The sequence below is a fragment of the Dipteris shenzhenensis genome, chromosome 28, assembly GCF_047967505.1.
Source record: "Dipteris shenzhenensis isolate YYH24624 ecotype China chromosome 28, Dip_SZ_1.0, whole genome shotgun sequence".
NCBI lineage: Eukaryota > Viridiplantae > Streptophyta > Polypodiopsida > Gleicheniales > Dipteridaceae > Dipteris > Dipteris shenzhenensis.
Window position 1 is genome coordinate 2,195,455 of NC_141623.1, and position 23,755 is coordinate 2,219,209.

At 46.8% G+C, this 23,755-nt stretch overlaps 1 protein-coding gene across 2 annotated transcripts in view; it reads left to right on the plus strand.

Annotated features, from left to right (window-relative positions):
* Window positions 1-23,755, plus strand: part of LOC147883032 (insulin-induced protein) — a 118,101-nt gene that overhangs the window by 90,663 nt on the left and 3,683 nt on the right. For both annotated transcript variants that reach the window (XM_087399682.1, XM_087399683.1), the window contains exon 4: window positions 11,633-11,821. In XM_087399682.1, coding sequence (XP_087255808.1) covers window positions 11,633-11,821 — 189 coding nt within the window. The remainder of the gene's footprint in view (window positions 1-11,632; window positions 11,822-23,755) is intronic.

Here is a 23,755-nt window from a genome sequence, read left to right on the forward strand (position 1 = left end):
GTGGGTGGGGATGGCGGGGAGCTGAGAGGTAGAGGGTGGTTGGAGTGGAGGAGGCAGAGTAGAAGGGGAGGAGGGGGCGTAGAAGAGGGAGCTGCAGCAGACGGGGGGAGCAGCAGCAGGCGGCGGGTGGCTGAGTAGAGGAGGCGGAGTGGAAGGGGAGGAGGAGGCTGTGCGGAGGGAGCTGTAGCAGGCAGGGCAGCAGAGGCGGGCCAGGAGGGGAGGCGGCGACGCAGCGAGGAAGGAGCGGGCAGAGGAGGGAGCTGAGGGGAGGCGGCAGTTGGTGGAGGAGGGAGCTGCGCGGAGGGGGGAGCTGAGGGCGTAGCAGGGAGGAGGCAGCGCGAGGCTGCAAAGCGGAGCAACGAGGCGAGGCAGGGCGGAGGCAGCAAGGAGGGAGAGGCCGGGAGAGGGAGGTGGGGAAGGGAAGCGGGGGAAGAGAGAAAGAAAGAAAGAGAGAAAAAAAGTTTATTAAAGTCTTCGGAAGACCGATGGGTCTATGAGACTCTGAAAATCCTGATACAACAAGTTGTGGTAGTGGAGCTACTAAACGAGCGTCCATACTAATGCAAAATGCAAAAATGTAGAATGGCAGTACTAAGTCCTAAGTACAACATAGTCATGTCGATGGTCGACTATATATCAGTCTCAGCATCGTCAACAATATCATCATCATCATCGGCAGCAGCAAGATATCAGGATGGATGAGGCAGTGGAGGCATGAAGTCAGCAACAGAGTGCTGTCGGCCACTCGGAGGTGCGGTCCTGGCACGTCTCCTGGTCATAGCTCTACGTCTGACCGGGGCTACTGTGACCCCCGTCAGTCGGGCTCCGACTCCAAAGAAGGAGCGGATGTCCCCAAGTGTGATCTGTGTATCGACCCTCTGTCTGAGCTATCGGGTCACAGGCTCCGGGTCACGATCAAGTCGAGGCCTCGCCTCGTGGGGGTCCATGTGATCTAGCTGAAAGAACTCCGTGATAGAGCTCTGAGAGGGATCAGCCAAGGAAGAAGTCTGCTCCTATCTCCGTGCTCGAAGTATCCTCTCATGGTGTCTAAGTGCCTCATGAATGAAACCTGCCAAACACCGCCGGTCTGGATAGGAGAGGAAACATGCCAAAATCCCATAACTATCCCTGAAGAGGCAATGGAAACGCCCTCGGATCTCATAGTACACAGGACACCTCAAACTGAAATGCTCCTCTGTCTCAACTTCCTGCATGTCACACAGTGTGCATATGCGCCTCTCCCTGGGTAGTCGCTCTGCTCTGCCGCTCTCAATGCGAAGTCTGTGTGAAGAGACCCGGAACTGCCCAAGAGAGATCCTCAGCGAATGGGGTAGGTGAATTTGCATGTATCTTGGTGGGTCAATGAAACCCTCCGTTGTGATATGTAAGAAGTAATCTCTGTAGAAGCTAAGTTCACTGGGAGTTCACTTGGTCCCAACCAGGTCCGAGATGTGTGTAGCTGTAGTAGATCCTCACGGATAACCTGGTTGACCTCGTGTGATAAGAGGGGAGAAAACGGAGCATCCATGTTGTACTGGAAGGAAGGTATTCTATCCATGTGGAGCCCCAATCGCTCAAACCATCTCTCTATATGTGCATACCAGCAACTCTGGTCTCCTCCTGTTGCAAGTGCCATAGAAGAGGATAGAGCTATCCATGGTAGCCTACTACTCCCCGAGGTATAATCCCCATATTCCCTAACTCGGTACAGATATGTGATGACCTGAAATGCAGCATCTAGTTATAAAGGGGGTGACCCAAACTCAGCCTGAATGATCTGGTGAGGAACGGATGACTTACCACGAATCATCCATGATAACATGAGAAGCTGTACCCGCTCCACACGGGCCCTTTTTGTATCGGACAAGTCTGGCCCCCTACAAGGGTTGCCGTACATTCCCGTTGGGCGAGCTAAGGAGTCAAAAAGCAACCCCTTGGTGCGTGGATCCTAAAAGTGCGAGCAGAAACACTGCCTCTGTAGTCTGGCCAATGAAGCATACCCTCTACTCAAGCATGCTTGCATCGCGGGTCTCATAGTGAAGCTGGGTCCAAAGAAGATAACCCCAAGATAAGTGTATGATGAAACTATCTCAACAGATAACCCCGCAAATGTGAATTGCTCCTGACGCATGATGGCTCGAGATGTATTGAAGATGATGACCTTGGTTTTACCTAGGTTGACCTTCAAATCATGAGACTCACAAAAGTACTGTAGTGCATCTAGGTGTCTCTGAAGCCCCTCTGCTGAGGAAGACAAGAGAGCCACGCCATCTGCATAGAGCAAAATCTGGATGAGCGTGCCCGCAAGAGAGCAACCTACACCCCCCTGTGTCTGCATCACTGTCTCAAGCTCGTCAATGTAGAGGCCAAACAAGGTAGGCAACAAAGGACACCCTTGTTTGATCCCGATGGTGCTCATGATCTCGTCTGTCCACCTGGATCCTGCTCGAACTCTGTCGGAAACTCTCTCGTAAAGTGCCATGACAGCCCAAATGATCTCCTGGTCATAACCCAGGTCCTATAGGCGCCGTATGAGGCAGGCTCTCAGAACTGTGTCAAATGCCTTGTGGAAATCCACAAAGCAACAATAAACCCTCCGCTTCCATGACCTCGCCTCCTCGATGATACATCTGAGCGTGAGAATGTGGTCCATGGTTCCATGATCACGCCGGAATCCGGCCTGTCCTGCTGCTCTAAGTCCTCGACACTCTGCAAGTCTGCTAACCTTGGAGTCAAGTACTGATGCATAAATCTTGGACATGACATGTCCAATCATAATGGTCCTGTAGTTCTCCGGGCTCATGGGATCCCCTGCCTTGTGGATGGGTGAGATAGTGTTAATGGTCCAAGTGTGTGGAAATCCCAAACAAACAGCTTCATTAGAAAGCTTTGCTAAGATCGGGGCTAGGAGGTTAATCCCATATGCAATGAACTCAGTGCATAGCCCCTCATGATCCTCGCTCGGCCATTATGAAGTTTCATTACGGCATCCTTTACTCTCCTCTAGTGAAGAGGGTGAAGGATGTGGGACGACTCATGTGTGAGAAGTTAGGGACTGGCTGATTTGGGCTGTCATAAAGTGTGCGTGCATAATCAAACCAGATTTGAGTGTCAGTGAGTCGCGGAGGGGACCGTCCTTCTAGAAATCTCCGCCAGAAGTCCTTAGAGTCGTTACTAAACAAATGTTCAGTAGCTCCTTCTCGTTCTGACGAACAAAGTCTAGTTTCTTCCTCCGTACCAGTCTACGGTATTCACGTAGCGTATCTGATGCGCTCGGAAGACTGTTTTTGGTTTCGAATCGGAGTCAACGGCGTAAAGCCTTACACTCATCATCGTACCAACTATTACAGGGTACGGCTCCAGGGAGTGGTGGGCGGGTTGAGCGGGTGGTGTGGGGGAAAGTGTGAATGGCAGCCTCGTGTAGTGAGCGGGTGACAAGGGCAGCACGATCCTCTAAAAGGGGTATGAAGTCAATATAAGCGAGAAGTATGTACAGATGGCGAGAGTAAGAAGGTGAGTGATCCCGATCAAAGCGTATATCATGGTAGGCGGAGTAAGCACTGAGTGGGGTGGAAGGTGCTGTGCGAAGAGAGGTGGAGATGCTAAAGAAAAGGTATGTATGATCAGCCCCTGGGGGAGAGGTGCTACAGTGAAGTCAGTAATGCAAGATGTGAAGACAGGGGATCCCATGATGTAATCAACAACACGCATGTGGAAAGCATGAACCTGAAGCGGGCCATCTGTCAAGACCATTATAGATAATGAGATCATGTATCCTGCCGAGGTCTAATAGGGCCTGCCCATAAGATGAGAATGGACCTCGCCTGTCAGCCAAAATCCGTAGCATACATGCCTCCTCAAAATCAATATCTGGGAGTAGAGTGGAATTATCTCCGAAGTCAAGAAGTGGTACCTGACGGGCTCTTGTCCTCGCGTTGAAGTCCCCCACTAGAAGGACTTCTCTGCGGCTAGAGAAGTCAACGATGGACTGATAAAGGGAAACAAATGGGGATGTCTCATCATCACCTCGGATATCTCTGGCAAAGTGGGAGGTCTCAGGGGGGAAGTAGCAAACTACGACAAACAGATCCCGGCTGTCCATGTGTCGAATCCGAATCCAAAGAAATCTGGAATGTGTGTCTCTCTGCTCTACTGAAATGGTCCCCCGAAGTGTGGATTTGAAAAGGACTGCAACTCCACGTGAACCTCGAACTCCTCATGTACCCCTCGTCTCATCTCTGTAGGCGGACTCCCATGTATACCCGCTGACTATTGGAAGAGGGCGCTCTGGACTTTGATGTGTCTCTATATAAAAGATTATGTCGTGGCCTGTATAGGATTCTGAGAAGTTCCCTGGTTTTGACCATAAGGTACCATTACAGTTTCAAATGGTGCAGGACAGGGTCTCGGATATCTGAGTCTCAAAGACCCCGCTTCCCTATGTAGGGGAGGGAGCAAGTCCCCTACAGGGGCTTGTAAGAAGTTGTCCCTCTCGTACCACTGCCCACTTCCCCTCCTTCCGGGCCTAATCCCGCTGTTGCAGCAAAGAGCGCCTCTCAACCTATAGAGGTGTGAGGTTGTCATCCATAGAGATCGCTGGCTGATCTTGAAGGACTGAGCTGCGTCGTAGAGCTGAAAGTCGTGCCTGAGTGTCATGGAACCGTATGATCAGGGGTTGCTCTCGGTTGGGATATCTCCCCACCCGCCATGCCCTCTATCCTATGCTCAACCACACCCAGGGTAGCGGCCACGAACGTAGTTGCATCTACCATCGGTGTAGCCTCAGTGCGTGGGATCCCGCGTACTCTGATGTTGAGAGCCTTACTGGCTCTTTGCTGTTGCTCCATGAGGGTAGCCGAAACGGTTACCCTTGTGGGTTCCCGTTTGACCACGTCAACCCATTTGGAAGTCTCCTCAATAGCAGATTGCATGCTTGCAATCTCTACCTCGACCATTGGGGTACTCCCTAGGACAGTGTGTATGGCTGTGACCTCCTGTTGGAGCTACATGATATCATGTATGAGTCCCTGAATTAGACCCGCCTGCTACCGAATGGCCCTAGCCTGCTGCTCCTGTATGATGCGGCTCTGCTCCTAGTTGAAGCGGACCTGCTCCCATGCAAAGCGAGTCAGCTCCATCTCACGCTCACGAAAACTATGTATCTCCATGAGCAAGGCCTCACGGGCCTCTGGTGTATCAGCCCACCCATGTCCATGCTGAAACTGTGGTGACTGTGGCATGAAAGTCTGGGACTGAGTCCGGAAACTGGACGGTGATTGAGTGAGGAACGGAGATGACAGTGGAATGGATGAGGCAGTCCCAACGGGGTGTGGGAGCGTGGGCTGACTGAGAGGGAGAGGGGAGAGTGAAGCGTAATGCAGAACAGTGTATGACACCTCCGAAGTAGGGGTCATAAGTTGTGCGAGAGCTGTAACAGGAGAGGAGGGGAAGGGAACAACAACCGGTGCCATGGGCATGAGTATGTCACTAATCGTAGATGTAGAGGGAGCTGAGACTGGAACTAGAGCTGAGCCTGAAGCAGAGGATGAAGTCAAAGTAGAGATAGAGATAGAGATAGAGATAGAGGGAGCTGAGGTTGGAGCTGAAACCAAAACTGAAACTGTAGCGAGATAGGGGCTGAAACAGCTGAGGCGGGTCCTGCCTTTGCCTTGCTGTCTACCCCGAGTCCACTTCGGTTGTAACGTGTGTTCACATCCTCCAATTTCAGTTGTGTCATTTGCTTCTTTTTGTTGTTGTTGTTGGTGTCTTTCTTGGCTATGTCCCCCATTTCTTGGCCTTTTTTTTTTTTTTTTTTTGGGTGGGTGCCAGTCTTAGTGTCCGACCGGGAGTGGGAGCACCGGCTCCCCCCCATAATGGGAGGCACGTCCAGTGCGAGGTGGTGGAGAGGCAGGGTGGCGGCCTGAGGTGGAGAGGCAGCCGGGAGGTGTAGAAGGAGAGGCTAAGATGGCGAGGATTTTTTTTTTTTGGGAGGAAAAAAAAAAGTGGCGAAGGTGGCGAGGGGCTGAAGCGAGAGCGGGAGGAGTAGAGAAGGGGGCGGGGTATGAGCGCAGTAGGGCGTGAGGGAGAGAGGCGGGGGGAGGGAGTTGGAAAGGCTGAGCTAGTGAGGGGGGGGGCTGAGGCGGTGAGGTTGAGCGGGTGAGGGGTGGCTGAGGCGGAGAGGCTGAGCGGAGGTGAGGCAGAGCGGGTAGCGGAGAGGCTGAGTGGAGGGGAGGTTAGCGGGAGAGTAGGTAGGCTAGCGGGGAGGTTAGCTGGAGAGGCTGAGCGGGAGAGCGGGGAGGCTGAGTGGGCTAGCAGGGAGGTTGAGTGGAGAGGCTGAGTGGGAGAGCAGGGAGGCTGAGCGGGGGAGTGGGGAGGCTGAGCGGGCTAGCGGGGAGGCTGAGCAGAGAGGCTGAGCGGGCTAGCGGAGCAATTGGCTAATATTGATGAGGTGATGCTTGATTCTCAGCGAGAGAGAGAGAGAGAGAGAGAGAGAGAGAGAGAGAGAGAGAGATGTATTTAATGTTTTCTGGAGGCCTTGCAGCCCTATGAGACAAAAGTGCAATCCAAGGGTAACTCATACAAGCCACTTTGGGCTGAAGCAATGGGCTCGCTAAGCCCCTTGCTAAGTGCTATGCTGCGAAAACTCAAAAATGCAAAAACTAGTTCTCAAAGCTAGTACTCTTGTGGGCTGCAAAGATGTCTCGAATCTATGCCTGTGAGGTCGTCGTCTCTTGCTGTGGCAGGGGGCATGGTCTCCATGACATCTGTATTTGGTGAGCCATAGCAAGAGTGACACCTCAGCTCAGATGGTGCCCTCTGAGTAGAGCTTGGATGGGTTGGACCTCCATCATGCATGCTTTGGTCAACCTCTACATCATGTGGTCTTTATGTCCTTGGCTCCACCACTCCGTGCCGTCTCCTTCCATTGAACCATGTTGCCCTCATGTCGGTTATCTCCTCCCCCTCTACTCCACTATGTCTTGGGGCTGACTTGAAAGCATAAATGTCTATGACATGTCGCTACGCATGGTCAGCCTCTTGTAGCACTGTCAGCTGCCCAATTTGCTGTAATATGTCTCTCTGTGTTGCCGCATCTCCATTAAATAGAGGCCAACGCAAACCTAGTCATGAAAGTGGACTAGCCGTGAGAGTGGCCCAAAATCATTGCTAGCTCTTCACCCTGGTATGGGCTTTTAGGCCAGTAAGGATTCAATCAATCCTTAGGTCCCTTGGTTGATTTTGGGGCCTATATAGGCCACCACTTGCACTTTCTTTATTATCCATTTGCAAAGTACTTTTCATCTCCTTCAGCTTGTTGTTTGCTGTTGCATTCCACTTGCATTCCATTGCTCCTTGCACCCAACAGTGTTTTTAGAGCAGGCTCTCTTACTCCTCCTTACCTTCCCCCGTGCTCACCTTTAGCTCAGCTTAGCTTCTAGCCAACAGTTCGACCCAACTGTAGCGCTTTTTACGGCTTACAGCTCCTTTGAACCTACCCTACATTCCAGCCTGCTCTTTTGAACCTTCAGTCAGCATCTGTGCCGACTTTCCTTGGTGTTGGAACAACTTTAGAGCAGCTTTGACTCTAGAATCCTATTTTTGGAGCTGAACAATAGTTCTACGATTGTTTTTTGACGTTTGGGGAGCCATTTCAACTTTTTTCTTCGTTTTTCAGCTGTCTGCACATTGGCAACATCATTTCATAGCCGTCTGTACCTGTCTGTACAACTATATGGACGTTCGTATGGTCCGTATGAATTCTCTAATTTTGGGTGCGACTTATCCATACAGCCTATGCATACCTGTCTATTACACTTTTTTGTGAATTTGGACTTTTGTACAACTCCAAACAGCCTGTTTTCTTTTCAATTCGTCTCCCATTTGCTATTGTAGAAGTGCATTTTCAGATTTTAGGGTTTCATTTGGGGCTATTGAGCTTTTGCAACATTTGCTCTTTTTTGGCTTTTGGGTCTATTGCATATTGCAGGCTACTTTTAGATTTGCAGGTTATTTTGTCACATTTGTCCAAATAGCAGTGATATATTGGACACTTTGATATGAAATTGGAAGAGGCAATGGTATTACCTTATATCGCGTAGTCTTGGAAACATATCAACAGAGCATGCTCTTGAGAGAAAGAAAGAAAGATGTATTACCATCTTCGGGAGGTCTCGCAGGCTTATGAGACAAAGTACAATAAATAGGAAACCCATACAAGCCACTATGGGTTGAGGAAAAGGGCTCGCTAAGGCTCTTGCTATGTGCTATGCTGATAATCTCAAAAACTCAAAACACTCAAAAGTAGTGCTCAAAATACACATTCAAGTGCCATGGAGGCTCTTTGATGGGAGGCGAAGATGTCTCGTAACTGTATTTGTCGAGTCGTCTCTCACTGTGGCATGGGTGTAGTCTCCATGATCTCTGTATCTAGTGGGCCATATAAAGAGTGACATCTCGGCTTGAATGGTCCCCTTTGAGTAGAGCTAGGATGGGTTGGACCTCCATCTTGGGTGCTTGGATCAGTCTTTGTGTCTCTGGCTTAGCTGCACTGCATCGACTCTTCTTGTTGATCCATGCTGCTCTCATGTTGGCTATCTCCTCCTCCTCTATTCCTCCTCTCATGTCTCCTATCTCCTCCTCCTCTACTCCATTGTGTCCCGGGGCTGATTTAGATGCATAGAAAGTGTGAATGTCGTTTTGCTCAATTTATTTCTGTCCCTATGGCATTGTCACCTCTGCTATCTGTTTTGCTGCAATAAAATCGCTTTGTGTCATCGCATCTCCACCAAATAAAGGCCAATGCAAACTTGGTCATGAAAGTGGATCAGCTAAGAGAGTGGCCTAAAACTATGTCTCTCCCTGAAGTGACAATGGTACCGTCCTCAGACTCATAGTAGACGGGGCAAGTACATAGGAAGTGCTCCTCTTTCTCCACCTCCACCAATGTGCATAGCCTATAGATCCTCTGCTCTCTAGTATGCATGTGGCTCCGTGCCTCAATTCTCAATTGATGGGATGAAACCCGCATTCGTCTGATGGCAATCCTCAATGCATTTGGGACCTGTGTGTCCTCTAGATACTGGGGGTCTGATAATCACTCCATCCTCTGATACTCTATGGAAGTGGTCATGGTGGAACTGGATCTTGGTGGGAAACTATTGGTTCTCCCCCCAAGTCCGTGATGTATGGAGTTAGAGTAGATCCAACTCATCTCGTGGGGGATTTGGAGGGACCGGGCATCCAAGCTATATTGGAAGGGGGGGAGGTGGTCCCTTTGAATACGTCGACTGGAAAACCATCTTGATATGTGTGCATATACTAGGTTGTGCTACCCTCCCTGAGCTACTTGGTCTGGATGGCTCTAGTGCCAACCTCGTTAGTCTCTAGCTCGACCTTGGATCCTAATCACTTGTAGCCTCTGGAATCTCCGCCAATCGGTCGCCAATAGGTCACTCCCCCGAAGGATGCTGCGTACATGGTGTCAGCCTCACAAGTGTATCCATTAGCCATCCCTTCGTTGGTGGAATTGTGTGTGAAAGCTCTGTCGCTCTAGTTGAGCCAAAGCTCCCTGTCCTCGTGTGAGTCGTACCTTGGCTGCATGAGTCATCGTGAAAACTAGCCCTGCGTAGACTGCCCCTAGATAGGTGTATGATTGCATGATCTCAGCCGACTCTCCTCAGTACGTGAAGCTGTGCCGATGTGCTGCCCGTGAGGTGTTGAAGATCATAATCTTGGCTTGCCAAGGTTGACTGTTAGATCTCTCTCCCTGCAAAAGACCTCTAGGCCTTGAGATGTCTCTATAGGCTTGCCGCCGAAGAGGAAATGAGGACTATGTCATTTGCATACAATAGTATTTTTATCATGAGCTTAGCAAGCAAGGGTCCCTCCCTCTTAGGTGATCAATGAAATTTGTGATCTGAGCAATGTAGATCCCAAAGAGTGTCTTTGAGAGGGGGCATCCTTGCTTTACTCCGATCGTGCTCTTAATCCAATCTGTCATCTGAAACCATATATGTTATAGGGACTAAAGAGTTATTAATGAAACAACGGCTCTTTCCTTCAATCTTTGTGTCTGTGTGGATGACATACAAATATCTAGTACTAGCCAAAAACTACTAAATAAAACAAGCTAAATGAAGACTCAAACCATGTACTTCTACAAATGTAGTCATTGAAACCTGAGGACTTATAGAATGTATAGGTGCTGACTACTTCACTACTCCATTGTATAATACCATGTGTTGGCAAAATCTCTCCTAATTCTGAGGAAAGCTGAGCAAATAGCAACACAAAAGGATATGTATCCAAGTCATTTCATGGAAGATATCGTGGGTGAAAGGGAAATAGCCAAGACACCCATTGCCATCACATGACTCGGTACAAGCAACTGATACATAAGCCAATGTAGGAACTTAATCTTGGTACGGAGGACAAGCCAAGCATGGTCATTGTTAGTGCTAATTAAATAATAGACTAGCTCAGTGTAATCATTTCAAAGAGTTGTTTGCATCCTATAAAGATGTCTTTATCTGGGCTTATATAGATCTCCAATGAGTTCGACCTGAGATATGTAACATACAATTCCCCTTGTTTTGGATGTTAGACCCATTCGCTATAGGATGAATCCTAATTACGCTAAGCAAGTCAACATTGAGTTAGACCAACTCATTCAAGCATGATTTATTTATGCTAATAATCGAAGTGATTGGTTGTTTCCAAGTATAGTGTTACCAAGAAGAATGGCAAGCTTCTAGTTTGTGGGGATTTATAAAAACTAAATGCCCAAAAAGTACAAGATCCATTTTCGATACCATTCATGGTTATGGGACTCGTGGTCTTGCTATTCATTGTTTGGTTGTTGCTGCTCCATGTTGGCTAGTGGTGCTTTCACTTGGTTGTGTGGTTTACGGAAAGAGATTGCGAGCCCTAAAGTCGAGTGCCATCTACATGGTCTTTTGATGGCATCAAATAATGTAAATTGGTTTATGGAGGCTTTGGAATTCATGGGTTTCAAGCAACAAGGTGCCCTACAAATATACAATAGCAATTACAACGCAATAAAATTGTCTAGGAGGCAGCCACGTACAAATTTATGCAGAGTATGCCATAAAAATCAATCTCTTCATTTTAATATGCTGCTGTCCATACAACTGGCATATGCTCTCTTGCAAAAGGTTCTTTCCGATCTCCAAGTTTCACATTTTTAATGTGATCCTTGTTTTAAGAGTCAAGATTTCATATAAGGGAGATGGTGGAGCAGAGGTCAGTCTGTGGTAGGTTCTCCCTAGCTGTGGTGACTTGGTGGAAGACCGGATGGAATCTGCTTCCTTTGTAAAGCTCCACATGTCGCAGCAGCATACAATCATTTCTCTTTGCTCTTTGCTTCTTTACAATCATTTCTTTGAAGTAACAATTATGATTACGGTCATTAAACAGCTCTAATGCAAGTCAAATTGCCTATTGCATTGACAGAATTCACCAAGATTCACTAGAGCAGGTCTAAGTTTGTAAATCTATTGATAATAAAGTGTTTAAAGTCTTCTGCTAGTCTAGTTGTTGTAGGACTCTATCTAAACTTTCTTTGATTACCTGAATCATGTCCTTAATAGGAGTTGTTTGTGATGCAATGCAGCTCTCTGATCATTATTCTGGAGCTAAGTGCAGAAATGTATAAAGCTGGGTTACCTTACAATATAGAATCCTATATCCTCTTTGCATTAGCGGAATTGAACTGGGCTCTATTTGATGGAACTTGGTGGGGTTTTGGTCTTGCAGCAATTGTTGGAACTGCTTGTCCTCTATCAGAAATACCACTAATCAAGTAAGACTTTAAAAACAAAGATGTGGTAGTTTGCTTTGATCCTCCTTGTCAAGTAGTGATAAGGAATGGCAAGCAGAGGAGCAATTCTCCTTGTTATAGTTGTTTCAAATTGAGAAATTAATCCATAAATGACATGATTGTCAATGCATATTTAAAATACTAGAAGAACTGCTAACCTGAAACATATCTTGCGTGGACAATTTTGTTGAATGAAAATGCTGAACTTGTGAAATGTAATCGAATTGTGTTTTTCCTCTGGTGCTTCAAAAGCAATACATTGTTTCCCACAGAGTATCCTAATTTTGGATCCAAGCTTTGCTCATTTGTAAGTATATTACCATTCTATCTCTACATTATGATGTGCTTCTCCCACACAACTGGAACACTTTGTTCAATGTTGGATTAGAATTTGTTAGATGCTAGATACCTGTTTGGGCTGCTGCTTGAGCTTTAGATATTTATGTTTTAGCCATATCTTAGTTCAAGTCCCACTTTGGAAGTTTCAGACTTTGGCAATCAGTATTGGTCGCTGGTTAACTTTGCACAGCCACATCTATTTTTGTTAGAATTATTATTATATTCTAGGCAGTGGCCAATGTATTGTAATAAGTAGGTTAGGGGCACTTTTCCCTCATTGAGGTTTTTTCCCCTAACCACAGTCCAATCCCTTACTACGGTTAGTGGATTGGATAAGGTTTTGTAACTTAGACAAAACTCCTCACTCTCATTTTGTACTCACTCTTCTATTCATTACGCTTACATTTGCTCTCACTCTTGCTCATTGCTCCACTCTTTCTCACATTTGGTATCACAACAGGTTCACCCTGCCCGTCTTTCTGCCTCCATGCAGCTCCGCTCCATCCAGGTCCAGCTCGCGACCTCCATTCCATACAGTCTGTATGAATGTATGGTTTTCGTACCGCCGTAAGATTCCGTACCAGTGCCACCGTACTGCACGTCACATTCTGCACTACCCGTTTGTACAGTAGTACAATCAACCGTACTATTTGCCACCGCCGTCATTCGCACTGCACCAGCAACATTGCTTGTCGTCTGTACAATTGTACGGATTCCGTACTTTCACACCATCCGTACAGCATGTACTTGCATCCCGTACTGTCACTGTGCCTGCATTCCGTCGTCAGTGCAGAGTTTCGTACATCTGCTGACAGGTTGTCCGTATAGTGGCTGACAGGTTCCGTACAGGCCGTAGAGTCCATACTGTATGGACTGTTGCAGGTCTCCAGAGCTAGGCATTTCTTTATAGCAGGTGGAAGTTTGGGGCCTTTGGAGGAGACTTGAAATTTGGGTGATATTTGGGGCTTTTGGTAAATTTGCCCCATTTTCAGCTCAATTTCACTCCAAAATTTGCGGCTTTCGGTTTTTCAGGCATTTTTGGGGCTTTCAGTTAAATTTCCCTCTTTTGGATACAATTTCCCTGGAAAAATTGGGGCTTTTGGCATTCGGATGCAATTTGGCAGTTAAAAGACCATTTGGGAGATTTGCAAGCAGTTTTGGACTCAGTGTGAGTCAAATTGCAGACTTTTGCCACTTTTTGCAAATTTTCTTTGCAAAATTTTGGGCATTTGCAAAGCATTGTGGTGCATTTCAAGCCTTTGATAGGCCGTGACAGTAATTGTCACTGTGGGCAGATTTTTCTTTGGCAAACTCTGGTTGTGCATTTTACATTCACGAAGGGATTTTACTTGTCTAGTTTGCTATGTTTTTTGAGTTTATCTGGCAAAAATGACTCAAAACAACCCCAATGAGGTGTTTGATGTCCTCACACAGGAGGATAAGTTGGATGGCATCAACTACTCCTTGTGGAGTTTCATGGCTCACAACATCTTGGTTGGCAGACATCTTTGGGATTATGTCAATGGAGATGAGGCAAGGCCAGATTCTGTGGCTACACCTGCCACTCCTACAGTTGGAGGCAGGGGTACAGGTCAAAATGCAGCACAAGTAATTGGAGCAGCTGCTGCTCCAGTGGCTCCCACAACAGAGTAGAAAAGATGGGATTCTAGGGATGCACAAGCTCTTTCTGTGATTTCTCTTTCTGCCAAGAGGTTCATTATTCCTCACATTCGGTCATGCAAGACCTCAAAGGCAGCTTGGGAGATTTTAGAGAGTATGTTTGTAGCAAGAAATGATGCCAGAGTTTCTTTCTTGAAGAGAGAGCTATCTCATACGCATATGGATGAGGGAGATTCCATGAATGCTCATCTCACAAAGCTTCAAGATTTGAGAGAGCAGTTGCTGAATATAGATGAAGTTATTCTGGATTCAGAGATGATTACCACCACTCCGAATTCTCTTCCTGAGTCCTATCTTGGTTTCCACACCTCGCTGAATTTGTCATTGAGGGGGCCTAACAATCCTCTCTCTTTTCACGAGTTGATAGGACTTCTGTTTTGCAGGAAGAGCATACAAGAAGAAATATGGCAACACGGACTGGTGAGCATGCCATGCTTTCTAAGTTTAAGCCCAAAGGAAAAGGGCAGCAAAAGCAACATGCCAATAAGCTCGCACATCAGCATAAAGCTGATTCAGGACAGCCCTCTTATAAGGCTAAGGGTGATGCAGATAAGCCTAAAAAGAAGGGCATTTGTCACTACTGCAAGAAGCCAAGACATTATATTGGTGAATGCAAGAAGCGCATAGCTAAAGAAAAGAAAAGGGATTCAGGTATGGTTGTCTCAGATACATCAGCTCCCAATGCACATGATGGAGGAGATGTTACAGGCAACTTTGTGGAAGAGCAGTATGTCTTTTTGTCTTGCATTTCAGATTTTTCAGTGGATAGTTCAGATAGTAATGCCACTATTGAGGATGATCCATATGCTTTCTTGACTTGCAGTTATGATCCTTCAAAGGATGCATGCTCTCTCAGTGTCAATGAGACACTGAATACTTGGTATTTTGATAGTGGTGCTTCTAAGCACATCACTTCTAAGAAGAGCCTTTTTGCATCTTTGCATCCTCCACCTACTAAAAAGAAGGTGACATGTGCAAATAATTCTTCTTATTCAGTGTGTGGAGTGGGGGATATCATCCTCACATCCATTGATGAAACAAATTTCAGAATTATAGATGTTCTTTATGTGTCAAGTATAAAGAAGAATTTGCTTTCAGTGTCCTCTCTCAATGGAGGAGGATTTCAGGTTATATTCGATGATACTAATTGTGCATTCAGAGACAAAGACAATGACTATGCTTTGATGTTGTCTGGCACTTTGTATCGGGGTCTATTTCAGCTTGACATATATGCGAAAAGATCCGATCTTGCACTTTTAGTGAGCACTCCCACTGCTGCAATGCAGAATGCGGAGTTATGGCATGCCAGATATGGGCACATGAGCTATGGCAACTTAATGACACTTCAGAAGCATGCTATGGTTGATGCATTGCCTTCTGGAGTCACCTCCTCCTCATGCATGTGAGGGTTGCATCCTTGGCAAGATGCATAGATTTCCCTTTAAGAAGGATAGTGCAATAAGAGCTACTCGAAAATTACAGCTCATACACAGTGATGTCTGCGGTCCCATGAGGACACCTTCTTTTGGTGGTTATCTCTATTATGTTACATTCATAGATGACTTCACCAATTATACTTGGGTCTATGGTCTTAAGGCAAAATCAGAAGTGTTTATGCATTTCAAACACTTTGTGGCTATGGTTGAAAATGAGACAGGACTGAAGGTGCAGACATTTCACATAGATAGATGGGGGGAGTATATGTCTCATGAGTTTCAGGCATATTTGAAGGAGAAAGGCGTCACGCATCAGCTTACAGTGAGGCTTACACCTCAGCAAAATGGCAAAGTTGAGCGCAAGAATCGCACTCTTATGGAGATGGATAGATGCATGCTTACTAGTAAGTTGTTGCCTCACAGGTTTTGGCTCAAAGGCCTCATGTGTGCAAATTATGTTCTGAATTGGGCTCCCACAAAGGCTTTGAAGACAATCACTCCCTATGAGGCATGGCATGGGAGAAAGCCTTCAGTGGATCACTTCAGAGTTTTTGGTTGTGTTGCATATGCCCACGTGCCTGTGGAGTTTCGACACAAGTTGTCAGATAAGGCACTTAAATGCATTTTTGTTGGGTATAGTGCACAAAGCAAAGGCTATCGTCTCTATAATCCTACTTCTCGCAAGATTTTTGTGAGTAGAGATGTTATATTTTCAGAGAATTCAACACATACACATGATGAATTTACTATTCCATCTTCTTTAGATGATGTTCTTGAGGGGATGCTTTCTATAGCTTTTGGTTCCCCAACTGAGGCTCATGCTGAAAATCAGAATTTACAGCAACCTCCTCTTGATCCACAAGGTATTATTGGCCATTGCTGGTTCGTTTGCTCATGTTGGTGCAGATCTAGAGGTTGTATTGCTCAGCTCATGAGACCTATCAGGAACTTCCTATGGAGCGGTTTAGATGGCACCTCAGATGTTGTAGCGAGGGTGTCTTGGGAGACCCTCATTCTCCCCACAGGAGGAGGTGGTCTCAATATTATTGACCGGAACCTGCAGTGTATGGGCTTGCTCTGCAAGTTCGTAGTACGTGGATTGATGCCTGGACAGGAGCCCTGGAAAGATTTTTTCTCATGCAACATTCTTTCTTGTATCCCATCTCATGGGGGAGATTGGATATACAGCATCAGATGGATCTTTACTTCAGCCCATCTCAAATCTCCCCCTTCCCCTCTCATGGCTGCTATTCTGAAAGCTTGGGGCTATTTCAGAAACACTCTTCGCAGAGTTCAACTCATCTCTCGTGAAGAAATTCACAAGCAACCGATCATGTGGAATGACTCGATTTTGGATTACCATGGCAGGCCACGGGAGTGTCACATTATATGCAGTGGTCTAGATGGGAGAGGGGACCTGCTTCTACATTAGGAGCCTAGCAAGTCTTTATGAGACTTCCAGAGGATCAGAGACTTATAGTAGTTGGCCACCTTAGAAGGAGTGTAGTCAGGATACAGCAGATACAGGCAGCCATTCCGCCAGAGTGGATTGATACAGATGACATGCCGATCACAGAGTCCACTTGGGGGGGAGCGTTTTCAGGGACAGGCATTCTGTTACAGATTATTGCCCTGTAGGATGCACATGAGGATACCCTAGTCTTTGATGTTCAGTCGGGAGGCAGACTTATCAGATCTTCTGATGATATTCTTTTGGAGGTTGCCTTTCAGGATGTCAGGATTGCGGGTTTCATGGAGTGGGGCAAGGACTCACAGTGGTATCTTGACCCCGATCCTCTTCTCCTTACGCTGGGGTCTTGGAGACTTTGGTTATATGGTGGTTCCCCTATTCAGTTCTTGCAGTGGGATCCAGGGGAGTAGGAATGGATTGATGAGGGGCACCGAGAGAAGAGCTTCCCCTTCTTTCGCTATACAGTTAGAAATGCCTAGAGGTTTCAGCTCAACAGTAGAGGTTGGAGGCCCTATAGAGCGCCTCATTGGGATAGTTTTCAGATTTCCGCACTTGTGCGGAAAAAATTTTAGCGTAGGCTTTGAAAATCCCTCAGGAATAGAAAGATCACTCTTTTCTTTTGGCTTTCTATTCATGGAGGGATTGTAGTGAACCTGTGGAGATCCAGGTTCGGGGCTGACCCTACTTGTCCTCGTTGTCACATTGCAAAGTCAGTACAACATTGGCTTTGCGAGTGCGTACAGGCGAGGACGATCTGGAAAGGTGTTGCTAGGATTTTCAGTATCTTTCATACAGCACCTTTCTATATGACTTGGGGTTTAGTGGCTTGGTTATCTTTTACTGGCCCTCAGGTGCTTTTCGAGGGACATGATCCAGATCCAGCTCTCATTGACGGCGATACTCAGTGGAGTCTTGTTCCCTCCAAGATGTTCCCTTCACTCCTTTTAGAGCTGCTCATGCCTCAGTAGTAGACACGTCTTGGGAGATTCTGGCTAGCATTGCAGCTTGGCATATTTGGAGAGTCAGGTGTACAGAGGCGATGGAGGGTATTTAGGTTCACCCTTCCTAGGTTATGGCTAGACACAATACACACTCTAATGGTCATATGGGCGACCACGCAGGGATCCTCCAGAGCTTAATGAAGTAATTTTCTTGAAAAAGAAAAAATCACTCCCCGAGCGTACTTCATCTCTTGAGCAGCCTCGGTGTGGATTATACCAAAAGGAGATTCACATCCTAGATGCTCTCTTGCAGGAGGCAGAGGCACAGCAGGCAATAGCCGAGATTTGGAGACAGCCAGATGGGGGCCCAGAGAGGGTTGGGCAGATTGGGTAGCAGATGCGCTCCAACGGAGCAATCAGAAGCTATAGTCCGAGGCCCTTTGTCGGAGACATGATCTTCAACAGCGGGGAGAGAGCATTGAGGTGGGCACTGAACATCCATTGAGAGATTTAGGGAGCATGACCAAGGTTCTCAGTGGCTCATTGACAAGCACGAGAGCACACGGTTTGACTTTTAGGCTATGGAGACTCGTCGGGCTGAGTTCTAGTACCACTCCTCCGGGGCCAAATGGGTGTAGTAAGGGGATAGGATGACCAAACAGTTCGTCCAGATCACTATGCTGTGTGCAGCTCGGACTTAGCTTCAGAGACCGCGGGATGAGCAGCATGGGTAGATACACACGACCCTCAGGAGATCCTTAAGCTTACCTCGGATTCTATCGATACTTGTTTCAGTCGACGGAGTCATCGTTGACCACTCTGGTAGCCTAAGAGGTAGTTTGGGCGTACGTTCTACCGGTTGTCCTGCAGAGTTTGATTAGTCGACTGCAAAGTTTGGGTAGTCCCTCCTCAAAACTTTGTGCTCTGGGAGGCCCTCAAAGCTCTACTACAGCTACACACTTTTCGGACCTGGTTGGAACCGAGTGAACTCCCAGTGAAGCTTAGCTTCTACAGAGATCACTTCTTACATATCACAGCAGAGGGTTTTATTGACCCACCATGATACACACAGATTCACCTACCCCACTCGATGAGGATCTCTCTTGGGCAGTTCCGGGTCTCTTCACATAGACTTCGCATCGAGAGCGACTACCCAGGGAGTGGCGTATATGCACACTATGTGACATACAGGAGGTTGAGACAGAGGAGCATTTCATCTTCAGGTGTCCTGTGTACTATGAGATCCGAGGACGTTTCCACTGCCTCTTCAGAGATAGTTATGGGATTTTAGCCCATTTCCTCTCCTACCCAGACCAGCGGTGTTTGGCAGGTTTCATTCATGAGGCACTTAGACACCGCGAGAGGATACTCCGAGCACGGAGACGGGAGCAAAATTCTTCCTCGGTTGATCCCTCTCAGAGCTCTATCACAGAGCTCTTTCAACTAGATCACATGGACCCCAACGAGACGAGGCCTCAACATGACGGTGACCCGATAGCTCAGACAGAGGGTCGACACACAGATCACACTTGGAGACATCCCCTCCTTGTTTAGAGTTGGAGCCGGACCGACGGGGGTCACAGTAGCCCTGGTTAGACACATAGCTACGACCAGGAGATGTGCCAGGACCACACCTCTGAGTGGCCGACAGCACTCTATTGCCGACTTCATGCCTGCATTGCCTCATCCATCATGATATCTTGCTGTTGCTGGGGATGATGATGATATTGATGATGATGCTGAGATTGATATATAGTCGACCATCGACATGACTATGTTGTACTTAGGACTTAGTACTTGCCATTTTGCATTTTTTGCATTTTGCATTTTGCATTGGTATGGACGCTCGTTTAGTAGCTCCACTACCACAGCTTGTTGTATGAGGATTTTCACAGTCTCATAGACCCGTCGGTCTCCCGAAGACTTTAATAAACTTTCTTTCTTTCTTTCTTTCTTTCTCCCTCCTCAAAAGTGCCCAAGGGAGGATGGCTTGACCCTGACCTTCTTCTGGAGTTTTGGCACTCTGCTTCGTCTTGCTTGCCAGGAGATCTTCAACTTAGCTCTCCTCCCTTAGTCCTTGAGCCAAGGATGGATCTGTGTCATCTCAAAGGGAGGAGATAGATCATACATCAAACAGTGGAGACCAACCACTTTACTGGACACCGCTTACAAGATCTTGTCCAAGGTCTTCAGCTTACGGTTGAGGTCCCACTTGCCAGACATCATTCATGACACGCATATTGGTTTTGTTCAGGAATGCTTATGCTATAGGCACATGGAGGTTTGGGTATCATTGATCCAAAGATGTAGAGTAGAGCCCTATTGGGCAAGCTGGTGGTACGTGGCCTCACCCGAGACGTAGAGCCCTAGAAGCTCCTCCTCTAGCAGGGGCTCCTTGGAAATACTCCTCACACAAGTGGACTGTGGTAGCAATCCCACAGGTGGATTTTTTCAGCGGCTCCCCTCACAGGGAAGGGCTTCCCCTTATGAGGAGCCTCTTTAGGGTTTGGCAGTGCAATTGGATGGGGAGCTCATTCGGGCCAACCCTTCTTACAGGGAGGAGTTCGAAAGGCAGCCAATCATATGGCACCCAAAGGTCCGAGATTCCGAGAGGTGTATGCTAGGACAATGGACACACGTCTAATGGGCACAGCGGGACAATGGCCCGGTCTGATCCTTTGGGGTTTGGAGACAGCTCTCTATGGATGTGAAGACCAAGGTGCAGGCTCTCTTGCACTTGAGGGGTGTAGGTATACAAACAACAGAGATTGATGTAGTGATCCCTGAGAAGGGCTACACAGTCCTTGGACCCCTCACAACGGGCCTCACTCGAGATGCAGAACCTTGGAAGCTCCTCCTCCAACAGGGGCTCCTTGGAAACACTCGCACATGAGGAATGTGGCAGCAATCCCATAGGTGGATTTTTTCAGCGGCTCCCCTCACAGGGAAGGGCTCCCCCCTTATGAGGAGCCTCTTTATGGTTTGGCAGTGCGGTTGGATGGGGAGCTCATTCAGGCCAACCCTTCTTGCAAGGAGGAGTTGAAAAGGCAGCCAATCATATGGCACTCAGAGGTCTAAGACTCTGAGGGGCTTCTGCTTGGCCAACGGACACACATTGGATGGGCACAGTGGGACAGTGGCCTGGCCCGATCCTTTGGGGTTTGGAGACGCCTCTCTATGGATGCAGAGACCAAGGTGCAGGCTCTCTCGCACTTGAGGGGGGGTAGTTATATAGATAGCAGAGATTGACACAACGATTCACCCTGGCTGTTAGCCCCTGCTCCAGAGATTCCCTAGGCAGTGAGTTGGGATTTCTGGATGTAGGTTGGTTTATTTATGACAGCCAGTTTTTTCTCTATATTTGTACTTACCATTTTTAGCTCCTCTTGGAAGCTGAGCTGTATGGTAGCATTAATAGAAGTTTCCTTTTCTGCCAAAAAGAAAAGAAAGGAAAATGAGGCTTTACAGCTGAAAGAAGAAACAAAATTTGTATCGCATCGTCAAGTTCTAGCTATAGAGGTTGGCTGGGAGGATAGTTTGTGTGCCATAGCAGCAATTGAAAATCCGAGATTTGACATGAGAGTTTCATTTTGGTATTAGGGCTTCTTGGGAGCATGCCTTCCGATGTAACATCCTAATTGTTCACCATCCTCATTGCTTGGAATGCTTGACTAGATAGCTTCTTTCCAAGCTTCCCAAGCATTTTGAGCTTCATCACATTGACTATTGAGCCTACATCTATGATTGCATCATTGATCACTTATATTTCAACAGGGACATTGATTTAGGGGTATGATGAGAGCATCTATTTATTATATCTACATCTGCATCATTACATGCATCTTCTTTAGGAGAGCATCTGTCATAATAGATATGTCGTGTCGATCTACTTACGAGTGCAAACACACCTACTCATCATCAGTTGAATTACTTGGCACCTGTGTACTCAAGGTAAGTGAGTTGTATCATGCACTAGAGAGTTTAGCTAGGTATATTCCCACCAAGTCTGAAGAACGATCAAGGGGGGTCATGGAGAGGCTACCATCTAAGGTAGAATACACCCTAGGTGTCCTACTTCCACTCCCTAACCCCATGTTGCTCCTCTCAAAGAAGAACAAGTTTTGGGGCTTTGATACCAATGTAATGAAAGACTCCCAAGTCTCTCATAATTGGGTCACTAGGAAGTTCTACTGCAAAAGAGAAGTTTGCAAAGCAAGTGGTTGGTATTATGGTGCTATATAAGGGTAGAGCTGCAATACTCATTGTTCGAATTTTCTACAAGATCTTCAAAGGGAAACCTTGGACATCTCAAGGGGTACATGCTGTGTTCATTAACCTTGGACAGTTGAAGGGGTGCATACCCTTTTCATAAACCTTGGACAGCTCAAGGGTGCATGTCTTTAACAGCTACAGGGCTGGTTTTAGCCCTTGGGCAGCTCAAGGGTGAGAATAAATATCCTCAATCGAAGGAACAGCAGTTCTTGTGAACCCTTTGTGAGAATGATAATTTTTATTCTCATTGAGAGGGGCGCTGGGGGCTTTTCCTCTGCCTTTGAAAGAGAATTTTATTTTGGTTTCGTGCTTTCAAAGGGAAGTGCTCTATTGATGTGTGAAATATATGAAGTGTCAGATGTTCATTGGGTGAGTGGATGAATTAGGTGTGTGATTTAGGTATGTGTTATATTGGAACGCTAGTAGGGGGGAGCTGTTATATTGGAACGCTAGTAGGGGGGAGCACTTGTGGAGAATTATGATAATTAGTGGCTTGGGGATTGTACTTTGACAGTGCATGTGAATTTGTGTGAGGCACAGAGCGGCAACGTATAGTTTTGGAAGGGTCTCAAGCCAGCGAACACCTCTTTGGGTATTGAACTAAGGTGATTGTTTGGTGGGTAACACGTTGCTAAGCAGGTGAGTTCACAAGTTGTTTGGCAATGTTTCACTTGATAGCAAGGGAAGCAAGCCGTGAAGATTTATAAATATAATAGTGTCGCACTGTAGTTTTGTGGACGGCAGAGATCATTTTAGGCGCAACATAGTGATCGGATTAGAGGTCAGCGCAAAGAACTAGATTTGGGGAAAGGACGAGGCACCTTTGCAGATTAGTTCTCACCTTTGGCTTAGGATGTGCGATATTTTGGATTTCAACAAGGGATTGCAGGAATTTATTTGACAGGGTATTGGAAGGGATCTTTCCTAGCGTTAGGTGCGGTGAAATTCAGCAACCCACACGATTGAATTGCAGCCTAGCAGAAAAAGTGTTGTTCTAGAGCTGCCAAAATTGCCTCTAACTTCTCAAAATTGCTGCTTGGATAGTTGGAGTAGCAATGGTTCATTTCTAGCTATATCACAATTGTACAGTTTGGACTTTGGACAATTTTGGCTAATTGAATTATGCATGTATAGCAGTCGTTTTGGGGTCTTGTTTATACGATTGTTATAGTTTTTGGACAATGTGTTAAAAAAAAAGGAAGTAAACTTTTAGACCCAAAATTGGGAACTTATGGAAAGAGGGAGAACAATAGAAATGGAAGTTGAAGGAGAATGCTTACTTTTTGGTCACTTGCTTTGGGCACTAGAGGTGGTACATGCATTTCAGTTTCATATTCTTTTATGCCCTTGGTGGTTTGACATGGCATTGTCATACCTTTTGACGGCTCGGTGGATGATTCTTTTGAGTGGAGGGCGTAAGGTTCAGAGGAGAACCTTATAGAGGCAGTTTTGCATGCATATTTGGGTTTCTCACTTGTAAGGTGGAGTGCCTTCTCCTTCACATGTGGCTACAGCTCTGACTGGTATTAGTGACTTTTATCATTCGATCGCTAACACCAGAAAACGTGAGATTCTCAGACTTAAGATTGGTATTGGCTAGTAGTTGGCAGCCCTACAGAGGGAAGAGCAGAAACGGCCTGCAGATGCTTGGATTTAGGAGCGCCTTGCTGCAGCAAGGGTTTATCAGCAGAGATTGTTAGATCAGAGAGCAAAGTATGCCTTTCATGCATGAGAGTCAGTCTGGACTCAGTTGGGAGGGAGAGTCAATAAGCACTTC